The sequence below is a fragment of the Schistocerca gregaria genome, chromosome 4 (genome assembly GCF_023897955.1).
Source record: "Schistocerca gregaria isolate iqSchGreg1 chromosome 4, iqSchGreg1.2, whole genome shotgun sequence".
NCBI lineage: Eukaryota > Metazoa > Arthropoda > Insecta > Orthoptera > Acrididae > Schistocerca > Schistocerca gregaria.
This window is the reverse complement of record NC_064923.1, coordinates 484,660,895-484,682,329: the sequence shown is the minus strand read 5'-3', so window position 1 is coordinate 484,682,329 and position 21,435 is coordinate 484,660,895. Positions and strand designations below refer to the sequence as shown.

The 21,435-nt window shown below is 42.1% G+C and overlaps 1 protein-coding gene across 1 annotated transcript in view; it reads right to left on the bottom strand.

Moving 5' to 3' along the window:
* Window positions 1-21,435, bottom strand: part of LOC126267532 (uncharacterized) — a 306,885-nt gene that overhangs the window by 41,038 nt on the left and 244,412 nt on the right. The window contains exon 3 of the mRNA XM_049972833.1: window positions 16,262-16,344. Coding sequence (XP_049828790.1) covers window positions 16,262-16,344 — 83 coding nt within the window. The remainder of the gene's footprint in view (window positions 1-16,261; window positions 16,345-21,435) is intronic.

The following is a 21,435-nucleotide window of genomic DNA, read 5'->3' as shown; positions in this document are numbered from 1 at the left end:
GCAAACTGGCTGACACTGACGGCGGCGGTGCACAAATGCTGCGCAGCTAGCGCCATTCGACGGCCAACACCGCGGTTCCTGGTGTGTCCGCTGTGCCGTGCGTGTGATCATTGCTTGTACAGCCCTCTCGCAGTGTCCGGAGCAAGTATGGTGGGTCTGACACATCGGTGTCAATGTGTTCTTTTTTCCATTTCCAGGAGTGTATAATCATACAACAAAGGATCCTTCTTTCTATGTATTCGCAATACATTACATTAGACTATGTTAAGGGTCAGTTGCCACTCCCCGCACCAAGTGCCTATCCGCTGTAGTTCCTCCTGCATTTCGCTGCAGTTTTCTAATGCTGCAACGTCTCTGTATACCACAGCATCATCCCTGAAAAGCCGCATGGAACTTCCGACACTATCTACTACTCTCTCTGGAGGGTATTTTTCCATGTCGAGGTAAATTCTGGAATAGAAATTAACAGTAGGTACCCTCCATGCCTTATTTTAAACAGCGCACTTACCAAGCGGAAGCGATACACGCACACCACCTAGGACGTGCCTGACCTCTAATGAACGCGGTGTGTTGCAAGTTAATTACTAGCATCACCAAGAATCCAATAAAACATTTAGCTCACGACTGCGATGGGTGCCGCATAATCAAGTTTAAGGAACTTCAGCGGGAGCTGAGTGGCTTTTGCGAGAGGGACTTGACGTATCGTGAAATTGCAACCCGTATCCTACGTAATGCTACTGCAGTGACGCGTGCAATAGACACGGTGATTTCAGTATCGACAATTCCTTGAAAACTAATTTTAAGATTCAAGTAAGTTGAACAACAGACTCCACACCATTAATTATTATTTCTAATGGGATAATATGCTTCAGATAACTTTCCTTTTACATTAAAGGCGCAGCTGTTTCATAAGAAAGAATCTTTTATGGCAACTTTTCATCAAGTACAGACCTATATCTATTTTTGTAAAATAGTAACTGCTGTTTTAAAATATGGCCACTGCAACGTCGCTGTCGGGGATTCTTATATGTGCCCTGAGTACTTGAATTTATTGGCTTCCCGTACGCCCGTATTTACGTTCATTTAAAAAGCCTTACTAAAATGAAAATCGAGTCGATTATTAAATACGTGCAGTGATTCGTTTTCTGTGGGCAAAAAATGTGTCAGAGGTCGAAATTCATTGACAGATCTGCGAAGTTTATGGAAAAAGCATTGTAAGCGATGGAGTTGTATGATAATGAGTTACAGCGTTTAAATACAGCTATGCTACTGTTCACGATGAACTGCGAAATGGGGTTCCACCCATTGTCACTATACAGCTGGTGCAGAATGTTGATCAAAAAGTTGAAGAATACAGACGGTGATCTGCTACCCATTGATTATCATTTGTTCCCACATTGAAAGAACTTTTAGTATGTCGGCATTTCGAGGAAGTAACGTCAAGACGACCTTTCAGCTGTGGGTGGTAAAAGAGGTGGCAGATTTTTGTAATGAGAATGGAATTAAGAAATTAGTTGTTTGTTACGAAAAGTGTCTCATAATAGTGTTGAGCAGTAGGTCCAGGTATAATCTTTCTTGCAATAACATTTTTTAAATGCAATTGTGTTTGTTCAATATAAAATGTTACTAACTTCAGAAAGATACCTCATATGTTTTAGGGAAAGAACGGTAGAGGCAGAAGCGTATAATCAAACGGCATAGAATATTATCTCTGAAGAAATGGTGGCAGGGATTGCTGTTTTTGAGGACTGACGTTTGAACGTAGTGCAAACAATTAACCGAAAGTTCTAGTTAGTGATACTGCCCTGAGACTTTCTGACTTTTTATAACACGCAAAAAACACAAATTGTGCATGTGTGCGCAACATTTTTGTTGCTCTAGTATCAACTGTCTCTCCTGTGTTTGTTCCCGGTCGGTTGCTGCGACACGAGAGGGCGTCTGGCCGCAAGAGATCGCACGTATCCACCGGCGGACGGGGCACAGGGCCCTGCTCGGCTAGTTAGGATGAAGCTATTTGCTGGCAGCGATGACCCCCAGTCTTTGTTTACCGAGGACGCCTGAGTGCTCTTTCGGAACGAACATAGCTGGAAGGTAGCGGCTTGGCTTGTGGAGTGTTATGGCGCCATCACGCCAGTTGGAGTTTATACTGAGATGGCAAAAGTCATGTGGTACCTGCAACACTACTGGCCAATAAAATTGCTACACCAACAAGAAATGCAGATGATAAACGGGTATTCATTGGACAAATATATTACACCAGAACTAATATGTGATTACATTTTCACGATATTTGGGTGCATAGATCCTGAGAAATCAGTACCCAGAACAACCACCTCTGGCCCTAATAACGGCCTTGATACGTGTGGGCATTGAGTCAAACATAGCTTGGATGGCGTGTAAAGGTACAGCTGCCCATGCAGCTTCCACACGATACCACATTTCATCAATACTAGTGTCTGGCGTATTGTGACGAGCCAGTTGCTCGGCCACCATTGACCAGACGCTTTCAGTTGGTGAGAGATCTGGAGAATGCGCTGGCCAGGGCAGCAGTCGAACATTTTCTGTATCCAGAAAGGGCCGTACAGGACCTGCAACATGCGCTCATGCATTCTCCTGCTGAAATGTAGGGTTTCGCAGGGATCGAATGAAGGGTAGAGCCATGGGTCGTAACATAACTTAAATGTAACGTCCACTGTTCAAAGTGCCGTCAATCCGAACAAGAGGTGGCCGAGACGTGTAACTAACGGCACCCCATACCATCACGCAGGGAGACACGCCAGTATGGTGATGACGAATACACGCTTCCAATGTGGGTTCATCGCAATGTCGCCAAACACGGATGCGACCATCATGATGCTGTAAACCGAACCTGGATTCATCCGAAAAAATGACGTTTTGCCATTCGTGCACCCAGGTTCGTCGTTGAGTACACCATCGCAGGCGCTCCGGTCTGTGATGCAGCGTCAAGGGTAACCGCAGCCATGGTCTCCGAGGTGACAGTCCACGCTACTGCAAACGTCGTCGAACTGTTCGTGCAGATGGTTGTTGTCTTGCAAACGTTCCCATCTGTTGACTCAGGGATCGAGACGTGGCTGCACGATCCGTTGCGGCCACGCGGATAAGATGCCTGTCATGTCGACTGCTAGTGATACGAGGCCGTTGGGATCCAGCACGGCGTTCCGTATAACCCTCCTGAACCCACCGATTCCATATTCTCCCAACAGTCATTGGATGCGACCAACGCGAGCAGCAATCACGCGATACGATAAACCGCAATCGCGATAGGCTACAATCCGACCTTTATCAAAGTGTATTGGTACGCATTTCTCCTCCTTGCACGAGGCAACACAACACCGTTTCACCAAGTAACGCCGGTAAAGTGGTATTTGTGTATGAGAAATCGGTTGGAAACGTTCCTCATGTCAGCACGATGTAGGTGTCGCCCCACCGGTGCCAAATTTGTGTGAATGCTCGGAAATGCTAATCATTTTCATATCACAGCATCTTCATCCTGTCGGTTAAATTTCGTGTCTGTAGCACGTCATCTTCCTGGTGTAGCAATTTTAATGGTCAGTTGTGTAATATCGCGTCGGATTTCCTATTGCCGGCTGTAGTGAAGCACCTCGACGTGGCATTGACTCGACAAGTCGTTGGAAGTCTCCTGCAGAAATATTGAGCTACGCTGCCTCTATAACCGTCCGCAATTTCGAAAGAGTTGCCATTGCAGGGTTTTGTGCACGAACAGATCACTCAGTTCTGTCGCATGAATATTAAATTGGACTTAAGTCGTGCGCTCGAATTGTCAAATATGTTCTTCAAACCAATCGCGAACAATTGTGGTCTGATGACATAGCGCATTGTCACCCATAAAAATATCATCGTCGTTTGGGAACATGAAGTCCGTGAATGGCTGCAAATGGTCTCCAAGTAACCGAAAATAATCATTTCCAGTCAATGATCAGTTCATTTGGACCAGAGGACCCAGTCCATTCCGTGTAAGCACAGTCCACACAGTTGTGGAACCACCACCAGCTTACACAGTGCCTTGAAATGTCGTGTCCATGGCTTCGTTGGGTATGCACGACAGTCGAACCGTAACATTAGCTCTCACCAACCGAAATCGGGACTCTTCTGATCAGGTTTCAGTTTTCTAGTCGTCTGACATCCAACCGTTACGCTCATCAGCCCATGACATGCGCTCCAGGCGATGTAGTGTTCATAGCAAAGGCACTCGCGTTGGTAGTCTGCTGCCATAGCCCATTAAGCCAAATTCCGAGGCATTGTCTTAACGGTTACGTTCATCGGACGTCCCACATTGACTTCTGCGGTTATTTCACGCAGTGTTGCTTGTCTGTTTGCGCTGACAACTCTACGCAGACGCTGATGCTCCTGGTCGTTAAGTGAAAGCCGCTGTCGTGGTGGGAGGTAATACTTGAATTTTGTTTCAAAATGGCTCTGAGCTCTATGGGACTTAACATCTGTGGTCATCAGTCGCCTAGAACTTAGAACTACTTAAACCTAACTAACCTAAGGACATCACACACATCCATGCCCGAGGCAGGATTCGAACTTGCGACCGTAGCAGTTGCCCAGTCAGCCATATTCAGGAGTTGATTCCTGCTGATCTGCCAGCAACACAGACGTTCGCTCTGGAATTTCTTGCTCGCATCAAAGTGGACAGCCGGCCACTGTGGTCGAGCGGTTCTAGGCGCTTCAGTCCGGAATCCTGCCTCGGGCATGGGTGTGTATGATGTCCTTACGTTAGTTACGTTTAAGTAGTTCTTAGGGGACTGATGACCTCAGATGTTAAGTCCCATAGTGCTCAGAGCCATTTGAACCATTTGGAAGTGGACAATAAATGGCCATGGAACATTCTGTGGAAAGATGATGCAACTTACATCTCCAAACACGTGTTAATATCCAGAACTGCAGAATATGAGCGATGGACGCACATCAACCGGTACCACTTCAGTCTGCAAAGGTGACTACGTGGTGCGGGTTGACGAAATTGTTTGTCGTAGAGCCGGATTTCTTCGATGAAATGATTCCTGCGCACCCTGCTCACTGCACCGTCACTGGTAAACGCTATGAGGGTCTTCCGCGCTTCAACGTCATTCCAACCCATTAGCAGTGTGAATATGTGGATATGATTATTTTTATTCAAGATGGAGCTCCTCCGCACATAAACACTGACAGTGAAGCGGCTGATGCAGAAGCATTTCGGAAATGCTAGAATTATTGGCCGTCATTTCCCTGCAGACTGGCATTCCAGGTCACCTGTCACCTGTTGTGACTCCGTGTAACTTTTAGCTGTGTGGTTATCTGAAAGATGTGTCTAGTACTCCAACTACAAACGCAGCTGAATTCAGTGCACGTACTGCGCAAGACATTCTGAACGCAACATCCGTGACACTCCGATCTGTTATGGAACATGCTGTTTGTCTGTTTCAACTTGTGGCAGAAAACGGCGGACAGCATATTGAATACGTCTTGCGCTAGTCTCACGGCAGTTACAGACGGAATTCAATGCTGTTTTAGGGCTAAGGACAATTAAAGTCGATGTTTCCCCTTCAATGTGGTACGACCTTGGCGTGTCGGATGGGCTCACTTAATTAACAGTGACATAGCTGTTCACTGTTGAAACTGTGCAGTTATGCATATTGAACAGTCCAGGTGGCGTAACTGTAATGTGCGTCTCAAACCGCAGCCGCCGCATTGCGATTGATCTGTCGTTTGTAGCCGACCCCATTTAAGTCAAGACGCTTACAGCACCATCTACTGGTAAAAATGTTCTTTGTTTTGTTCCATGCCGTTTCCACCTGCGTCGATACATTGCTGTTCAACTTGAACGTCATTCTGGGCAGTGGTTCTCTTTCTACAGCGTTTTGAAGCTGGAACTTTTCTTATGGACACCCTCTATACACATTGACGGCAAAAAAATTCGCAACATCGAAGAATAATTAATGTAGATTAATGAAATTTCTGTAATACATTTGACTAGGTAACATATTTAAATTTTTAATATTGCGAGATCAGAGGTTAATGTGAGCGCGAGATAAGCCACCGCAAATATGAAACGTAGGTACATTAATAACGGGTATAACTGCTAGAACCTTGAATGCAAGCATGAAAACCTGCATGCACTGTCATTTATAGGTGCTGGATGTCAGTTTGTGGGATGGAGTTACATGCCTGTTGCACTTGGTCTATCAGTACAGGGACGTTGAATGTTTTTTGGACGACGCTGTAGTTGGAGTCCGATGATACACAATGTGTGTCCAACTGAAGACAGATCTGGTGATCGAAAAGGCCAAGGTAACATGTCGACACACTGTAGAGCAGGTTGAGTTACAACAGCGATACGTAGGCGAGCGTTATCCTGTTGGAAAAACACCCCATGGAATGCTGTTCATGAATGGCACCACAACAGGTCGAAGCAACATATTGACAGACAGATTTGTAGTCAGGGAGGGTGGGATAGCTGCGAAAGTGCTCTTGCTGTCACACGAAATCTCACAGTAGTCCATGGCTCGAAGTTTAGGTCCAGTCTGTCTAGCACGTAAATAGGTTAGGTGCAAGTCCTCAACTAGCCTCCTAACCAACACACGGCCAATTTTCACCGAGGAAGAACCAGATTTCGTGAGAAAATTCAACAGACCTCCACCCTGCCCTACAATAAGCTCTCGCTTAACATAACTGATGTCGTAAATGGCGGTGCTTTGGGGTTAATGGTCTGGGGTGCCAACTGCTGTTGGCTCAAAGACGATGGTCTTCCCTCTCAGTAGTGCCATGGGGCCGTTCAGAGCCCGGTCTTACTGAGACTCTACATTTTTGTTACCACTAATGCCAGCAGCCATGTGCATTGGCTACATTCCTGCTAAGTCTTTCTGCAGTATCACAGAAGGCACATCCAGATTTTTGTAGCCCCATTACACGACCTCGTTCACTTAGTGAGGTGTTGGTAAAGACGTCTTTGTCGCCTTAAAGGCATTTTCGACAAACAACTCACGATGTCCAATCTCCAACGTATGGAAGGCTCACGACCGTTACAGCGAGTATTTAAAGCAAACCTGATCTGGCGCGAAAACTGAATAGGCATCATCTTTCAGATGTAGAAACACGTCTGCCAACTTTCGTTTACGTCGTACACCTCCTTCTTGGTGCTGTCATTTTTTCCGTTGGTATGAACACGCGTGTAGTTATTTTGATGTCAGATGATACCTGTCCACTAAGAACGGTATGAAGTGTCCTGTTTTTCAAAAACTTTTCAGTGAAAGTACGAAGCTGGTCTAATATTCCGTACGCCCGTACTTTGCACACTACGCGGCAGTGTGGAACAGTTCCGAGAACCTTCTGGAAGTTAAGAGTGCTGTTTCTACAGCCTTTTGGGTCTCGCAGATGAACAGAGCGAGCTGCATTTCAAACAATCGTTGATTCCTATAGAAAAGCTTTTAATCTTCTCCTCCGGCCGTGACTGCTACGGTCGCAGGTTCGAATCCTGCCTCGGGCATGGATGTGTGTGATGTCCTTAGGTTAGTTAGGTTTAAGTAGTTCTAAGTTCTAAAAGACTGATGACCTCAGTTTATGTGATCGCTCTAAGCTTGTGGTTATAGCTTGATACCAGTGCCTACCAATTTTAATTGTATATTACAGCACTGAGGATGGCCACTAAGTGACTGAAAATTGATTTTGTTGTCAATAAAACAACAAAATGCTGCCAATACTGATTTTCCTTCCAATTCTACCCAGTACTTGGTCGTAGTGCACACAACACGCCATGCAGTCGCCACTCCACTAAAGGGTTGTATTATACTCTTTCTGATGAACTGCGTGTAGACGACAATAAGTTTTTTAATTACCTACGAATGTCTAAATCGTCTTTCTTTGAGCTATTGTCGTTAAAAAAGGCTGATATTACCGGGAAAGAAACGAAAACGAGAAGTGTATCTCACCAGAAGAAAAGCTCGTAGTCACTTTTAGATAAGTAAACCGATATATTGTATTGAAAGTTATTAAATTTTTTGCTTTAGAAAAGATTATTTTTGAAAACGGTTAACGTTTTTTTTAAAAAATATGAATATTTTTGTTCAATATTTTTAACCAATTATGTCAAAAGGAAATTGATTCAAATTATGACTAAAAGTAGAACATTAGTAAGAACATTTAATTTCAAAAAGAACAATGACACGAACATTTATTTCCAAAAGTTTTGTGCAATGTATGTGTTGAATATTTGTATGTGTACACTACATATTCTAGAGCAAAGATTCACTCATTTGACTATTAGAATCTTCATTTGCTGTGACTGAAGTACCCGCACATGGAGAAGATTGTAAGGGCACGTTTGCATTTTCGCATTGTTGAAACTGAGTCTGGAAAAAATGAACTTGTGGTTGTTGATCCACTAGTCCTGGCTAAGACATTGTTTTCTGTTGCATAGGATGTTGTTCCTTCGGCCGTTGTGGCATGCACTGTATGCACTGTAACACTGATGTTGGTGGCACTGACACTCTGCATTTCATTAGACATACTGAAGCAAATGAAATAGTGCGCAGAAAAGAGAGCGAGAAAGACAGACTGCTCGACGAGAACTACCGGTGGCGCAGATGGATGGCGACCTAGTGTAAAAAGGCCCTTACTTTCTTACTTTTCGTGACAATCCTCTTCAATGACCGGTTGTCAAAATCACTCAATACGCACATTCGTCCGTGTTGTGACTTAGTAGATGATATATTTCCGCTTCCCCTTTGTGCGGTATAAATCTCCTATATCGTGCCTTTTGCAGCATCAAACACTTCGGCTACTTTAGTTAAGAGCATCAACAATTTGTTCACGTTCGACTTTACTTAGCTGCAACAAAACGCTCTCAAACTGCAAAGAAAACTATTATTACCGCGACTGACACTAGCAACCTGTTGAAGACATTGCACAGGTGCCGTTGGTGGTCAAATATATCAGCGCAACCTCCGTCTAGCATCCTCATTTACGTCCAAGTGTGCATTTCTCGTGGTGTATCCATATTTTTGTCCAGTTCCTGTAACTGTTTCTTTAACAAACAACATAGCAACACGTTGAAATTCTAATTGTACTTTAAGCTATTTTTTCTAAATAAATACTAAAAACGGTAGCTTAAAGTCAAGTTTGGTGTATAACACCTCCAAAACAAGTGGCTTACCGGTACAAATTTTGTATATCGTGGAGATATTTGGATTCCGCAATAGACCTCACTACAAGAATCCGTTCCATCAAATGGTTCAAATGGCTCTGAGCACTATGGGACTTAATATCTGACGTCATCAGTCCCCTAGAACTTAGAACTAATTAAACCTAACAAACCTAAGGACATCACACACATCCATGCCCGAGGCTGGATTCGATCCTGCGACCGTAGCGGTCACGTGGATCCAGACTGAAGCGCCTAGAACCGCTCGCCCACACCGGCCGGCTCCGTTCCATCGGTACACTTTTCATTAGATAGTATGGTGTCTGTCAAACTATTCTTTCTACGTCACTCTCACATGAATTAAGCAGCAAAAAACATAAGCCTTTTTTGTGGCTCCTTAATAATAAAGTGGGTCTACTGCATTTTCAATATCGTTTTTAATTCAACAATTTACACCTTCGCCCTCAGCGCTTCAGTGGCTGGAAGACATAAATCAATTCATTTCGACGTTACAGCGCAATAAACATGCCTCCTTAAAATAACATGCTCTAAAGACACAGAATTGTCTTTGTCAGCTGCAGATTCCTGTCACGCCCAGTCCGTCGCTTTGAAATGCAGATTTGCGTTTGCCCGGTCTGATGGCAGCCACGTTCACAGTAGTGAGTTCTGCATACAACAGACACGCTAAACAACCAGGAATCCACGACCTCGTCGAGTACACAGTACTGTTCTGAAAAAGTGAAACACCAAGCCCGAGAGATGTGATCACAATGACATTTATTCAACAGATTAGAGACGTGATACTGCACAAATGAGCAGAAGTACAGCCCTGTACATGCACTGTGACTGAAGATTCACCACAGGGCAGTGCCATTACGAGGTGGAATCTGAGTCGCTAAACGTTGTGGCACTGAATCAAATAGCACCTGAATATGCTGCTGGTGAATGCTATGGTATGTAGTTTGTAGGCGCGTCCAAAAAAACTCAAAAGTGGCTGCAGGAGCACGTTAACGAACAAGATGCCGTCCAAGGGCGACGTGTCCGGCGAACGGGCACGCGATGGAAGCAGTGGTACCCGTCGTTCTTCGAAGAAGGTTTCTACACTCCTCGCCACACACAGCAGGGTGTTGTTCTGCTGAAGTTTGGCATAAGGAACAGCCTTCAGGAGGGACTGTGCTTCGGGATGTAGAACCTTCCTGATGTAGCGGTAGTTGTTCAGAACGCCCTCAAGACGTAGTTGGCGAGATTGCGTCTTGTAGGTAATGGCGCCCTAAACCATCCCATTTGGCATTTGTGCACTATGACGCTCAACAATACAGTCTGCCCGAGTGCTTTCAACACGGCGACGTCGAAAGCTTATGTGATCATCAATGTTAGACATGAGGAAGAGGGAATCGTCCGGAAACACTACATTTTGACACTCAGCACGCCAGTGTCGGCGTTTACGTGCATATTCCAGGCTACGGCGTTGGTGGGTTTTGGTCAGTTGAAGTCGATGCAGTGGCATTCGTACCACCAGTCCAGCCCGCAGAAGACTGCGTCGATCCATCGACGCAGACAGGTCCACAGCTGTTTCTAACGTCGCGCCAACATTGTGGACGAAGTTGTTTTGTCTGTTACGGCCAAGCGGACAAGATGGTGGTCATCTCACGCTGTGGGCGCTGTGTATGGCTCTCTTCTGTGCACTTATTCCACATACGCTTCATTGTTGAAACAGCGTGTCCTGTGTGAACCGCAGTGTCACAACTACAGACCCGCCTTCCGGAGACCGATCATTCCGCCCTGTTCAAACTCTCTTACATACGTATATTTCACCCTGTGTTGCCAGCAAGGCATAGTAGCACTTGGTTACACGTTTCCACTTGGTATGACGGCTCAGCACCGACTGAACTTCGTGTAGCACTGGCCTATCCGGCTACATAAAAAAGGTTAATGTTGGCCCTATGTGCACACAACTTCCCTGCCATTTAAATCACTTCCTGTGGTTCCGCCGTTCTACACGTCCTGTTATCGTGGCGTGTTGGAGACCATTGATTCTGGTTTTTGGCATTTTACAAACAGTAGTTGTAGTGCCCCCAGAAGTTTACGAAAGTCTGGAGACACTTGTGTTCCAACCGTTTCGAACACGCGTTATTTTAAAGCAGGGCGTAAAAATGATCATGGGATACTGCACCCATTTATTGTTTGTGCAGGCGAAACTGGAAGGGAGACAATTCGTCAGCGCTGGCAAGTGTTCAGCGCGACCTGCCAAGAATAAACCAATGGCTCGGAAGCTCCTTGGTCGGTTGCAAAGAGTAATGTAGCTTTGTATTGTTGAAAAATAAATGGAGTGACTCTAGATAGTGACTGTTTAGTAGACGTTGGACTGCTGTTGAGAGTACGTGGACTGGACGTGGATAGTCAGCCACGATAAAAGCTTATGTATTAATTGTGTTCAAGAATGTGTAATTAACTGATCTTGGGTGCCCGGTAATGTGTGGACTTACTTCATAAAGTTTACTTATTTTTTCGTACAAAGTGGAAATAAATATGTTCTGGTGGATTGAATGATATTCCACGAGTAGCGTATTTTTAAGTAATAAGAGAGAGAGAGAGTGAAAATTTCCCCTTCCTAGCAGTGAAATCTTCGGAGAAGCGTCCGGTGCTAGCAGAAGACATCGGCGCCGCAAGAAAGCAGAATCAGCATTCTTCAACAAGTAAGTCCACGAAAACGCTTAAGCTGTATAGAGGGAGCTTAACATTACACCGGGCCACCGCATAGTGTGCGTAAGATATTCTGTGACGAATGAAACACTGTTCTCAATTACGTTTCCACAGTGACCATTCCAAGTGACAGCATCGAAGTGGTTGAATAAAGATCTTATCATTTTTGTAATAATAACTCATTTTCATATCCTGAGAACCTATTACTGGAAACGCTTGTGCTTCGAAATACAGTAGAACATCTGGGGACAGGGAATGCTCGGATAACTGTTTTCGTTAATGACTACAAACCCGAAAAATCTACTACGCCAGTGGCTCACATTGTGGGCTATCAGAGATATCACCGAAGCCAATATCTAAAGTAAGGTAGAAATTAGTAAGTCCTACCTAAAATTAATAATAACTGCAATGCCAGCCAGTTTTCCTCACGAAGAATTAGCACGTGAAGTGAAATATGTCTCTTCCTCCATCATTAAACAGAGGGGAGAAGAGCTTTGGAGAGTTACTGCAGCAATCTTCATTACGGTACGGGGAATGAGGAGAATGCAGGAATCAGCACGCCAAGGCTTTGAAATCCCACGTTGTCATTCACACGCAAGCGTCTTCGAAATGAGACGAACGAACACGACAGGGGTTTGCAACTCTGTATTGCATTTGTAGTTAAAAGCAATAAAGATCGTGTTTGTACGTTGTTACGGTCCAAAACAGATGTTTTAGTATTGTGACTAGCGCTAATTCTTCGAAATAGATCTACAATCAGTAACAAAATAATTATTGAAAACGCCATTCTTGCAGTTGAAATACGAGGGTACGTTATTGACAGTAAAACAGCGAGAGCAGCAGGGATGAAAATAAGACCCCTTGCAAAAAGACTTAGTGCCGAACGAACAGGACGTGGTTTTGCAGTTCTGTGTTGCATGTGTAGTTAAAAGCAATAAGAAAAGGAGCGTTTTGTGCGTTGTTACGGTCCTAAACAGATATATTAGTAACACTGCTAGAGCTGCTTCTTCGAAATGGATGAAGAATTCGCTAAAAAACAATTATTAAAACGCCATTCTTGAGTTGAAATACGAGGATACGTTAGTGACTGTAAAACAACGTGAGCGGAAGGAAAAGAAACTGGAATCCTTGCGAAAGCAAATTTTAATTTAAAAATTATGACAAGTTTATGTGGCTGTCAGGTTCATGTGAGCTAAATAAACATTATTGCTGGCTGTGCTTCATTTTTGCAACTGAGAAAACGCCCTGGAATAAGATGGATTACGAAAATTTACCTCATTTAATCACAGCTTTGGATAAGCATAAGAGATCAACAACGCATATAAACTATTTTAGAGCATTAAACAGAGAACAACAACGCCTATAAAATTTTTTACAGCATTAAAATCTTGGTAGACCATTTTTAAACTATCAGAAAAAATTGCTGACCTTTGCAAAATGAAGAGGTAAAAGAAAATAGGAATATATTGAAAAGATTGATTGACGCAATAATGCTTCTTGCAAAATAAGAATGTTCTTTTAGAGGTCACGATAAAAGTGCGGAGTCATTAACTAAAGGCAACAGCACATAACTGCTACAATATCTGGCTAATTGTGATGTGACATTGTCTCAGCATTTAAATACATCTATCGTTTTCAAATTAACCCCGGCTCTTATTTGGATTGACTGAACCGATATTGTGCCCAGTGTTGTTAGAGGTAAGATTAAATCAGATACTAATAGGGCTACTTTTTTGGACTCATGTTCGATGAAACAACTGAGGTCACCAAAAAAAGTCAAATGTGTACTATTCTACGCCGTGATGATGACGAAGTCAATTGCAAAGAACGATTTCTACATTTTACAAATGTAAGTTCTGAATATGTAAAAGACGCTGAGGATGACTTACAATGTTCGATAAAATTGTTACTCAAACTTTCGATGTTGCCGCAGTAATGGCTGGACATGTTTCTGGACTTCAGACTTTAATTAAAGCCGTGTGTCCTGTTGCAGCCTTCATCCACTGTTACAGTCACAGACTTAATCTCATACTTTCCCTGCCCATGAAGTTTTTAAGAAAACCAGACAATTATTTGTTTCTGTCAACGGTCTTTCTTCTTTTTTCTCACATTTCACTTCAGGTACAGAGTGCCCATACAGCCTTCATTGAAAAGAAGTGCCATCTGTCACAGCTACACGACGGAATTTTGGATCTAGGCTTGCAGACACAGGTCGTAACTATAGATCTCATAAATTTTTCACTTCAATGGCAGAGGATCCTTGAAACTAGTCTAGCGAAGAAGTCAGGATGGCTTCAGGCTTTGTGCATTTTCAGATATTCTTTTTGAAATAATATGAAATAAGAGCATGGACATCTATCATTGTGTGGAAAAAGTAAATGAATTTATTACCACACTGCAAAATATAAGAATCACAGTGTTTTAATAACTGTGGTCAGAAACTATGAGCATTGTTGCTGAAGAGAACGAAGAAAGGTCTAGAAAGGAAGACTGTTGTGAAGATCAAACCCATTCTTCGTTTAAGAACCTTGTACCAAGTTCTGGTCACATTAGTAACTCAAACTAAATTAAGATTTGAATCACAAAAATGTTGACATTTATGGCGTTGCTGAATTCCAAGCATTTCTCGAGTTACGATAAAAATTTTCCAACAAATGTATTTTGTGAACTGAGAGAACCATATGCTTCCTATTTCAGTATACTCTCTTTGAAAAATGAACTGAAGAACTTTCTAACAAGTCTGTTTAAATCATTGCAAATACATGATATCAAATGCACTTGATTATGTGCACATTGAAGTTTACGTATCAAGTGAACTGATTTTAACATTTTCTTCATCACTACAAGTGCAGAAAGGAGTTTTTCAGTCTTGATACGAATTAAATCGTACTTAGGAGCAACATGAGGACAAATTCTGACGAACGGGGCCTTTCTATCTGTGGAAAAAGATATACACGTTTTGGTGAGATGACACAATGAGGACTCTTTTTTCTGACAGTATGACAAAACAGTTTACCGGCAAAGAAAGATGACTGAAAATCATTATACATAAGAGCAAACAGTTATGATAAAGGATAGTAACAGGTATGGTAAATTGTTTATTTTTCATTTTATAACTGTTGTTTAAATTATGTTGTATTACATCTTGTTTCAAGAAATATTGGTTTCAATGTATTGTTCGTGAAGTTAACATTTAATCAACAATACCTTACTGTCCGTATCTGATAGGCCTAGTGATACTCAAATATAAATCCCAGCATACGCCATTGTATTGTGCCCGTGTTCGCATGAATAAGAAACTAAGAAACAGTGAACTAAAAATTAAGCTGTGAGATACGTTTTTTATCGCACATATAAGAAACGACACAGAGAACTGGCTGCAAAGCCTAGATTGAAAAAACACGAAGTGGCCACTAAAGTGAGTCAACAGTTCAGTAAAAGAAATCCAAACTTGGTTTTACTTCAGAACTGAGACTCGTAAATGGTTTAAGGACAGCGATTAGGCAGTGTCTCATTCTTCGTTTTACTCTAATCACTTCATAGTCGAGCCAAAGAAGCGAGAAACTTACACTCTGCGTGGTCCTTCTTCAGCATAATCGTCACTTGGCTGTTCCTCGTCATGAATAACAATGGCAAGTAGTATTTCATCGTGCGGCAAAAACTAATAGCTGATGCCACCACTATCACATTCGAGTCAGTCCTGATCATGCTCTTCAATTCCCGAAGATTCTTCAATCAGCCCAACCGCTTCACATACAAATTGATTGTTGGGTGGCTTCCTAGAGCAGTGACAGACTCATCTGAAGGAAGCAGCTCATTGCAAGATTTCTGGTGAGTCTAAATCCTAGTTTTCTGCTATCTTCATCATTTTTCTGTGGAAGTCATCCATCTTCACTGAGAAAGCACGATCGCAGATTTCGTAATAGCATCACTGTTCTATTCAATAAGTCTGGGCTGTTGAGCTCCCAGCTTCACGTTCCCGAACTGTGCTTGATCCACTAGCTCCTTTCTTCGGCTGGCGCACTATTTTAAGTTTATTGGGAACTCTAAGAAAAACGTGTTTACTTTTAGTCACCATTGCGAAAGGTACGACAATAGTACGATGAGTCAAATGAGACGGTTCAGACGGCAACATAGTAACACAATAATGAAGGTTCGCAGGGAGCTGGAAAACGTCAAACTGGCCAACCAGCGCCAGCTAAACTTCTACATGGCGCGCGCGGACATTTGAATTTCCCGACCGAAACGCTTTCAGTTACTCGTATAATCAATGCTCTACTGTAGTACTTCACCGGTAAACTGGAAGGTGTTAAACTGAGCTTACACATTTATGAATAGGTTGTGTGTATCGAAAGACGTCATAACTGAGAACTGCTGCTTCCGTGCTGAACTCACCTGTTGGAGAGATGTGCGCCACAGCGATCCGTTTGTCCCATTGGTCGGCACTATCACTGGAATTGACCGCAGCGACACGGGAACTGCAACAGGAGGAAACTAGTTCTAATTAGCTTCGTAGCCCTCTGCAGAGAAAATCCAGGTATATTCTGCGGGTTTGGCTGACCCCGTTTCTTACTAACTGAGCGAAAATCGCATACATGCTTACACTGAAAACAACAGATTTCACAAAAATGGTATGCATTTACGGAAACGCCAACCTTCGGCCAATAAATATCACATGAATTATTCAACACTTTCTACAAAACGAAAAATTAAATTGAAACTTCGAGAACTACACAAATTGAACTACAAAAACCTGTCGACAGAAAGCGAAAGATAGTGCTCTGTATTTAAAATAGCGATTGGTTACTGACCCTTTAATAGAAAAATATATTCGGTTGTGAATGCTTTTTAAGAGCCAGTGAAAGTTGCTGGACAATGTTTAGAAGCAATAATTATGGGACCGAGATGTGTGGCAGTTTAATATCGTTATGTCCTCTGGAGATATTGCCCTGATTCTGAATGAATTTGTCTAAATTTCTTAACCATATCTGTCTTGCCATCTATATTACAAAGTTTCTCTCTTACTATTATGCACAATGGTACACTCTGGAAAAATAAAGATAACTTATCTTACAAGAAGTTGGGTCTGTGATCTGTTTCCTAGTACTTTCAAGCATAAATCAGTCACGAACCGCTTTCTTTTCGCCACTTGCCGGTTTATATCACAAACAACATGTTTTTCTTAAGAACTTAAGAGTTCTTTTTTCATCGATGATAGTTCTCAAAAATGCTTACTTTCACCTCTCTTTAGTGTTCTTGTCTTTTGTGCAAATAATGAAGATCTCATCGTAGGTTAATTTCTTCTAGGGCATTTCTGTCAGATTTTATCATAAACATTTTGTTTTACTGTTTTTTTATTTTTTGCTATGCTCTCTGTATGTTAAATACATAGACATACGCACTGTTGAAGCTTATCATCATACTTATACAATGTCGAAAAAGCAATGATGGCATACAGTGAATTTCCAATTATGGTGCATAATTTGACCTACTGCCGTGAAGAAAAACAAAGCAAAGACGAAAATACTGTAGAGTCACAGAAACAAAAATGGCGACCCGCTAACCATAAAAATGTGGGAAGATTGTACATGGAGAAATGAAAAGATTCTTCGAATCAAGATCAAACGAGATATTGAAGTGGCTTGACACAGGTGAAGAGCGCTCTTCAACAAAAACATTTCACAGTTAGTAAATATAACATAGGGAATTAATTAATAATTCACTGGAGTTGTGTGCACCAAGTGTTGCAGCATATTAAAGTGAAGCGTAGGCTAGACCATGAAACAACAGCATAGAATAAACCTTACACATTTTAAATGCGGTCTAGAGAGAACTGTTCAAAAAGATGGGCGTAGCTGGAAATGGGGAGGTAATAGAAAGAACAGATGAAGAAAGAAGTTTATGGAAAGTACTGGCGTGCTGCTAGTGAGATATCGGTAAGACAGACAGGAAGAGTCAAACTGGTGCTAGGAGAGGGCGCAGTGTGAACAAATTATAATATCAACGGTCAGAATACGTAAAAAGAATAAAGAAACGCAGGTGTAGTAAATATTTACGGATGTGAACAACGCATCATCTGATTCACCTCGATGGGCAAGAATTCATCTTCTTCAGTGCGGATGCACAAGTATGTCCCACCGCCTGCGGGAATATGGAAGTAGCGGGCATGGAGGACGTGGACAGGAACTGCAGATAGGTGGTGCTAGATGGCAATGTGGATCGGCCGAGAGGCATGGCGAGATAGTCCGCGCAGTACGATAATCAGCGTGTTTGGGGTCGCGCAGTGGTTAACGCAACTGCCTAAAACACAGGAGATCTCGGGTTGGAATTCCAGTCCAGCACACATTTTCGCTGTCGCCGCTGATTCCGTGTAACAGCCCAATGCAGCTGACATCAATCGTCGTTACCTTATCCTTTCCTTTATCTCCCCTACACCTTCAGTTTACATGTAATACCACAACGGTTTAACATAACAGGACGGCATCGAAACAGTCGACAAACGTACTATAAAAGAAATTTTGGTGATACTCATGTGTACGTTAATGGTCTTTTACCTATACCGTTTACATAACTCGAAGTAGGGATTAGAATCTTTAGTCTCATGCCTTAATTTTCCCACGTTATTTAGTCATTATTAACAGTAGCACAAAGTGAAAATTTCTCTGTGTAGCACAAATATGGCGAATTTCCAATTTGTTATATTATTATGAGATCCTTTAATAAGGTGGTTAGGTACGATTACTTGAAAACAGAAATCGATAATGTAAGTTTGACATAGTTTTAATCAGTGAAGTGCAGTGGCAGGAAGAAGAGTGGTTCTCGTCAGGTGAGTACAGATAGCTTTACTGCTGATTGTTATTCAGTTGTGGTACGAGAGAGCTGTTTGGGCTATATTCATTCTGAAGAGAAATTTGCTGCACATTTAGTTCGCTGTTGACATTCAAATCCGAAAATTATAATAAGCAATTAAAGCTACCATTTGTCATGTGTAGAAATCGAATGCTTACTGCTGACGAAATTCATGTGCATATACCAAACAGTACTGATTTTTGTGTGTCCCGCAGTTACAGTGAAGAATATTTAGAGTTTCAGCTGCACCAAGGTTCTGACGGTACGGAATGTGTTAGTAAACATGTTTAACTGATTTCTGAGCACATGAAAAATTACTTGCTGTGAACAAAGTGATGAATATTAGCCTACAAGAGAAAGTAGCGTTCCCAGCAGTTGAAATTTGTCGTATATGCGATGAATCGTCCAAGCAAACTAATGTGAAACACAGAGATAATTATTATTTTACTCGCAGATTTTGAGGAATTGCATATGCTAGCTGTAGTTTCAAGTATAGGCCCAATTTTACAATGACAGTAGTGTTCCAGTTTCTGACGAATTATGATGCTCATTTTATAATTATGGACCTATGCGAAGAAATAGTAGAAACCGTGCACAATAAAATGATTAAAATAAACCCAGCCCACGTTTCTGTGATTGCAAAAACATGGAACAGTACTAAATACCTACCACAGCTAGCGCAGTAGAATATCACTGTGACATAAAATTTTAGTCTCTAGATCCTTCAACTTTCTCTGGTGTCCTCGACAAAAATGCGCCTCAACCTAATGAGTTAAAGGAAAAAAACATTTGAAAGTTTCCTTTAAAATAATTCTTTTCATTTGATTTGAGATTTCGTGCTGGCTTGGTTGGTTGTTTGTAACTTTTCTGTTGTATAGCTGCCGGCCGCGGTGGTCTCGCGGTTCTAGGCGCGCAGTCCGGAACCGTGCGACTGCTACGGTCGCAGGTTCGAATCCTGCCTCGGGCATGGATGTGTGTGATGTCCTTAGGTTAATTAAGTTTAAGTAGTTCTAAGTTCTAGGGGACTAATGACCACAGCAGTTGAGTCCCATAGTGCTCAGAGCCTTTTTGTTGTTGTTGTATAGCTTTGGGTGACTTTGTGCATTGCCGACTACTAGGGAAACGAAATATATCTGATTGCAAGAAACCAACATGAAATTGGCCCAGTTTTATAATCTTTCTTAAACAAAAACTGCAAACAGATTAAATTCTGTGCGTAAATGATCTGTCTAATAATGCTGTTCATGAAATGGTCCCTGTGTATTGACAATTTTCGTATTAAACCGATGCTGAGATGAAAATATTTCACCTCGCAATGCAATTGTTTGGAAACGCAGTGCTTGCTGCTCCTTGTGCTCCATCTGCAAATTTCTAACTACAATATCTGAGAACTTAGCGCAGTGCTCCAGACAGCAAGTAGACTATTTTACACTTCACTGAGTGAGGCACTCCATTAAATAAAAATTAATTTAATCGAGGATATGGACAAATGTCTTAAGTCAAATATTCATTTAACAAACTGTTTTTAAACTATCTGATATATTGTTATATGTAATCAATTCGTGTTATAACACTCATTAACATTGACAAAGGATAACACTGATTATAAATTCGTACTGCCACAAATGTCTGACAAATCATTAGTGAACATGAAAAATACCTTACAGTGAAGAATACTCAATCTTTAAAGAAAATTCTAAAGTTCTCTGATATGGAAGTCTCATTCAACAATGAATCCTAACGACGCGACTGCAATGCCAATAAATAAAAAATTACCTTCAATTTCTACATTGCCACGAGTCCTCTTTTCGGCGTCTCTTTCACCACTATTCTCGCGATAGGCCTCCATCAATGCTCGCTGCCCAGCAGCGATGACAAAAACAGGCACATCTTCTAGCGACACAGCAGCTCTGACCAAAGACTGTTGCGCCGATAATAAGCGATTCAAAACTGCCGCTTAGCGTCTGTGACATCCACAGCACGTAAAAATTCCAGACACGCAAATTGAAACATATCCTTAGAAAAATTATAAATGACTGCTAGTGAACCTCTTACGTTATTTGGTTTTCACACAGCTGAGCGAAACTGAACGTACTCAGACAGTTCTCTCTTTACTTATTCTGATCATCACTAAACTGAGACAATATTTTTTTAGCGCAACGCAATCTGACTTTCAATAATCCCTACAAAAGTGTGGCCCTGACTAACAACAACCTATACCTTTCATGAATCACTTACCTCACAAAAATCTTCATTACTCGAACTACTGCAATACAGAGCAAATGAATGATTTTGATAGAGAACAAACAATGCATTTACCTTAATAATGTTCAAAAGTAATTCATGATATCCATCTTTACAAATTTCCTTTTTCTGGCGGACACACGTCCAGATTGTGCTCACATAGTAATCTCTCGAAAGTCTGGCATCCCTCTTTCCACATCCACCATTTCTGGTGGCTCACCTCCAACTGCACAACGCTACGCGCTGTTCGCATACAACTGCCCAACACTACAGTAGCGAATATTCCAACAATGCCAAACAGTCACAGACTGCACACAGCACAGTCAGTGATTTTCCTACAGAGCACTACGTGGCGTTACCAGCATGAAAACTTAAACAGCCTACTTACGAAATAACAAATTCTCAATAGATCTGTTTCATATATGTAAAATATTTTCTCGACAGTGAACAGTTTCACTTGACCAATAACATGGACG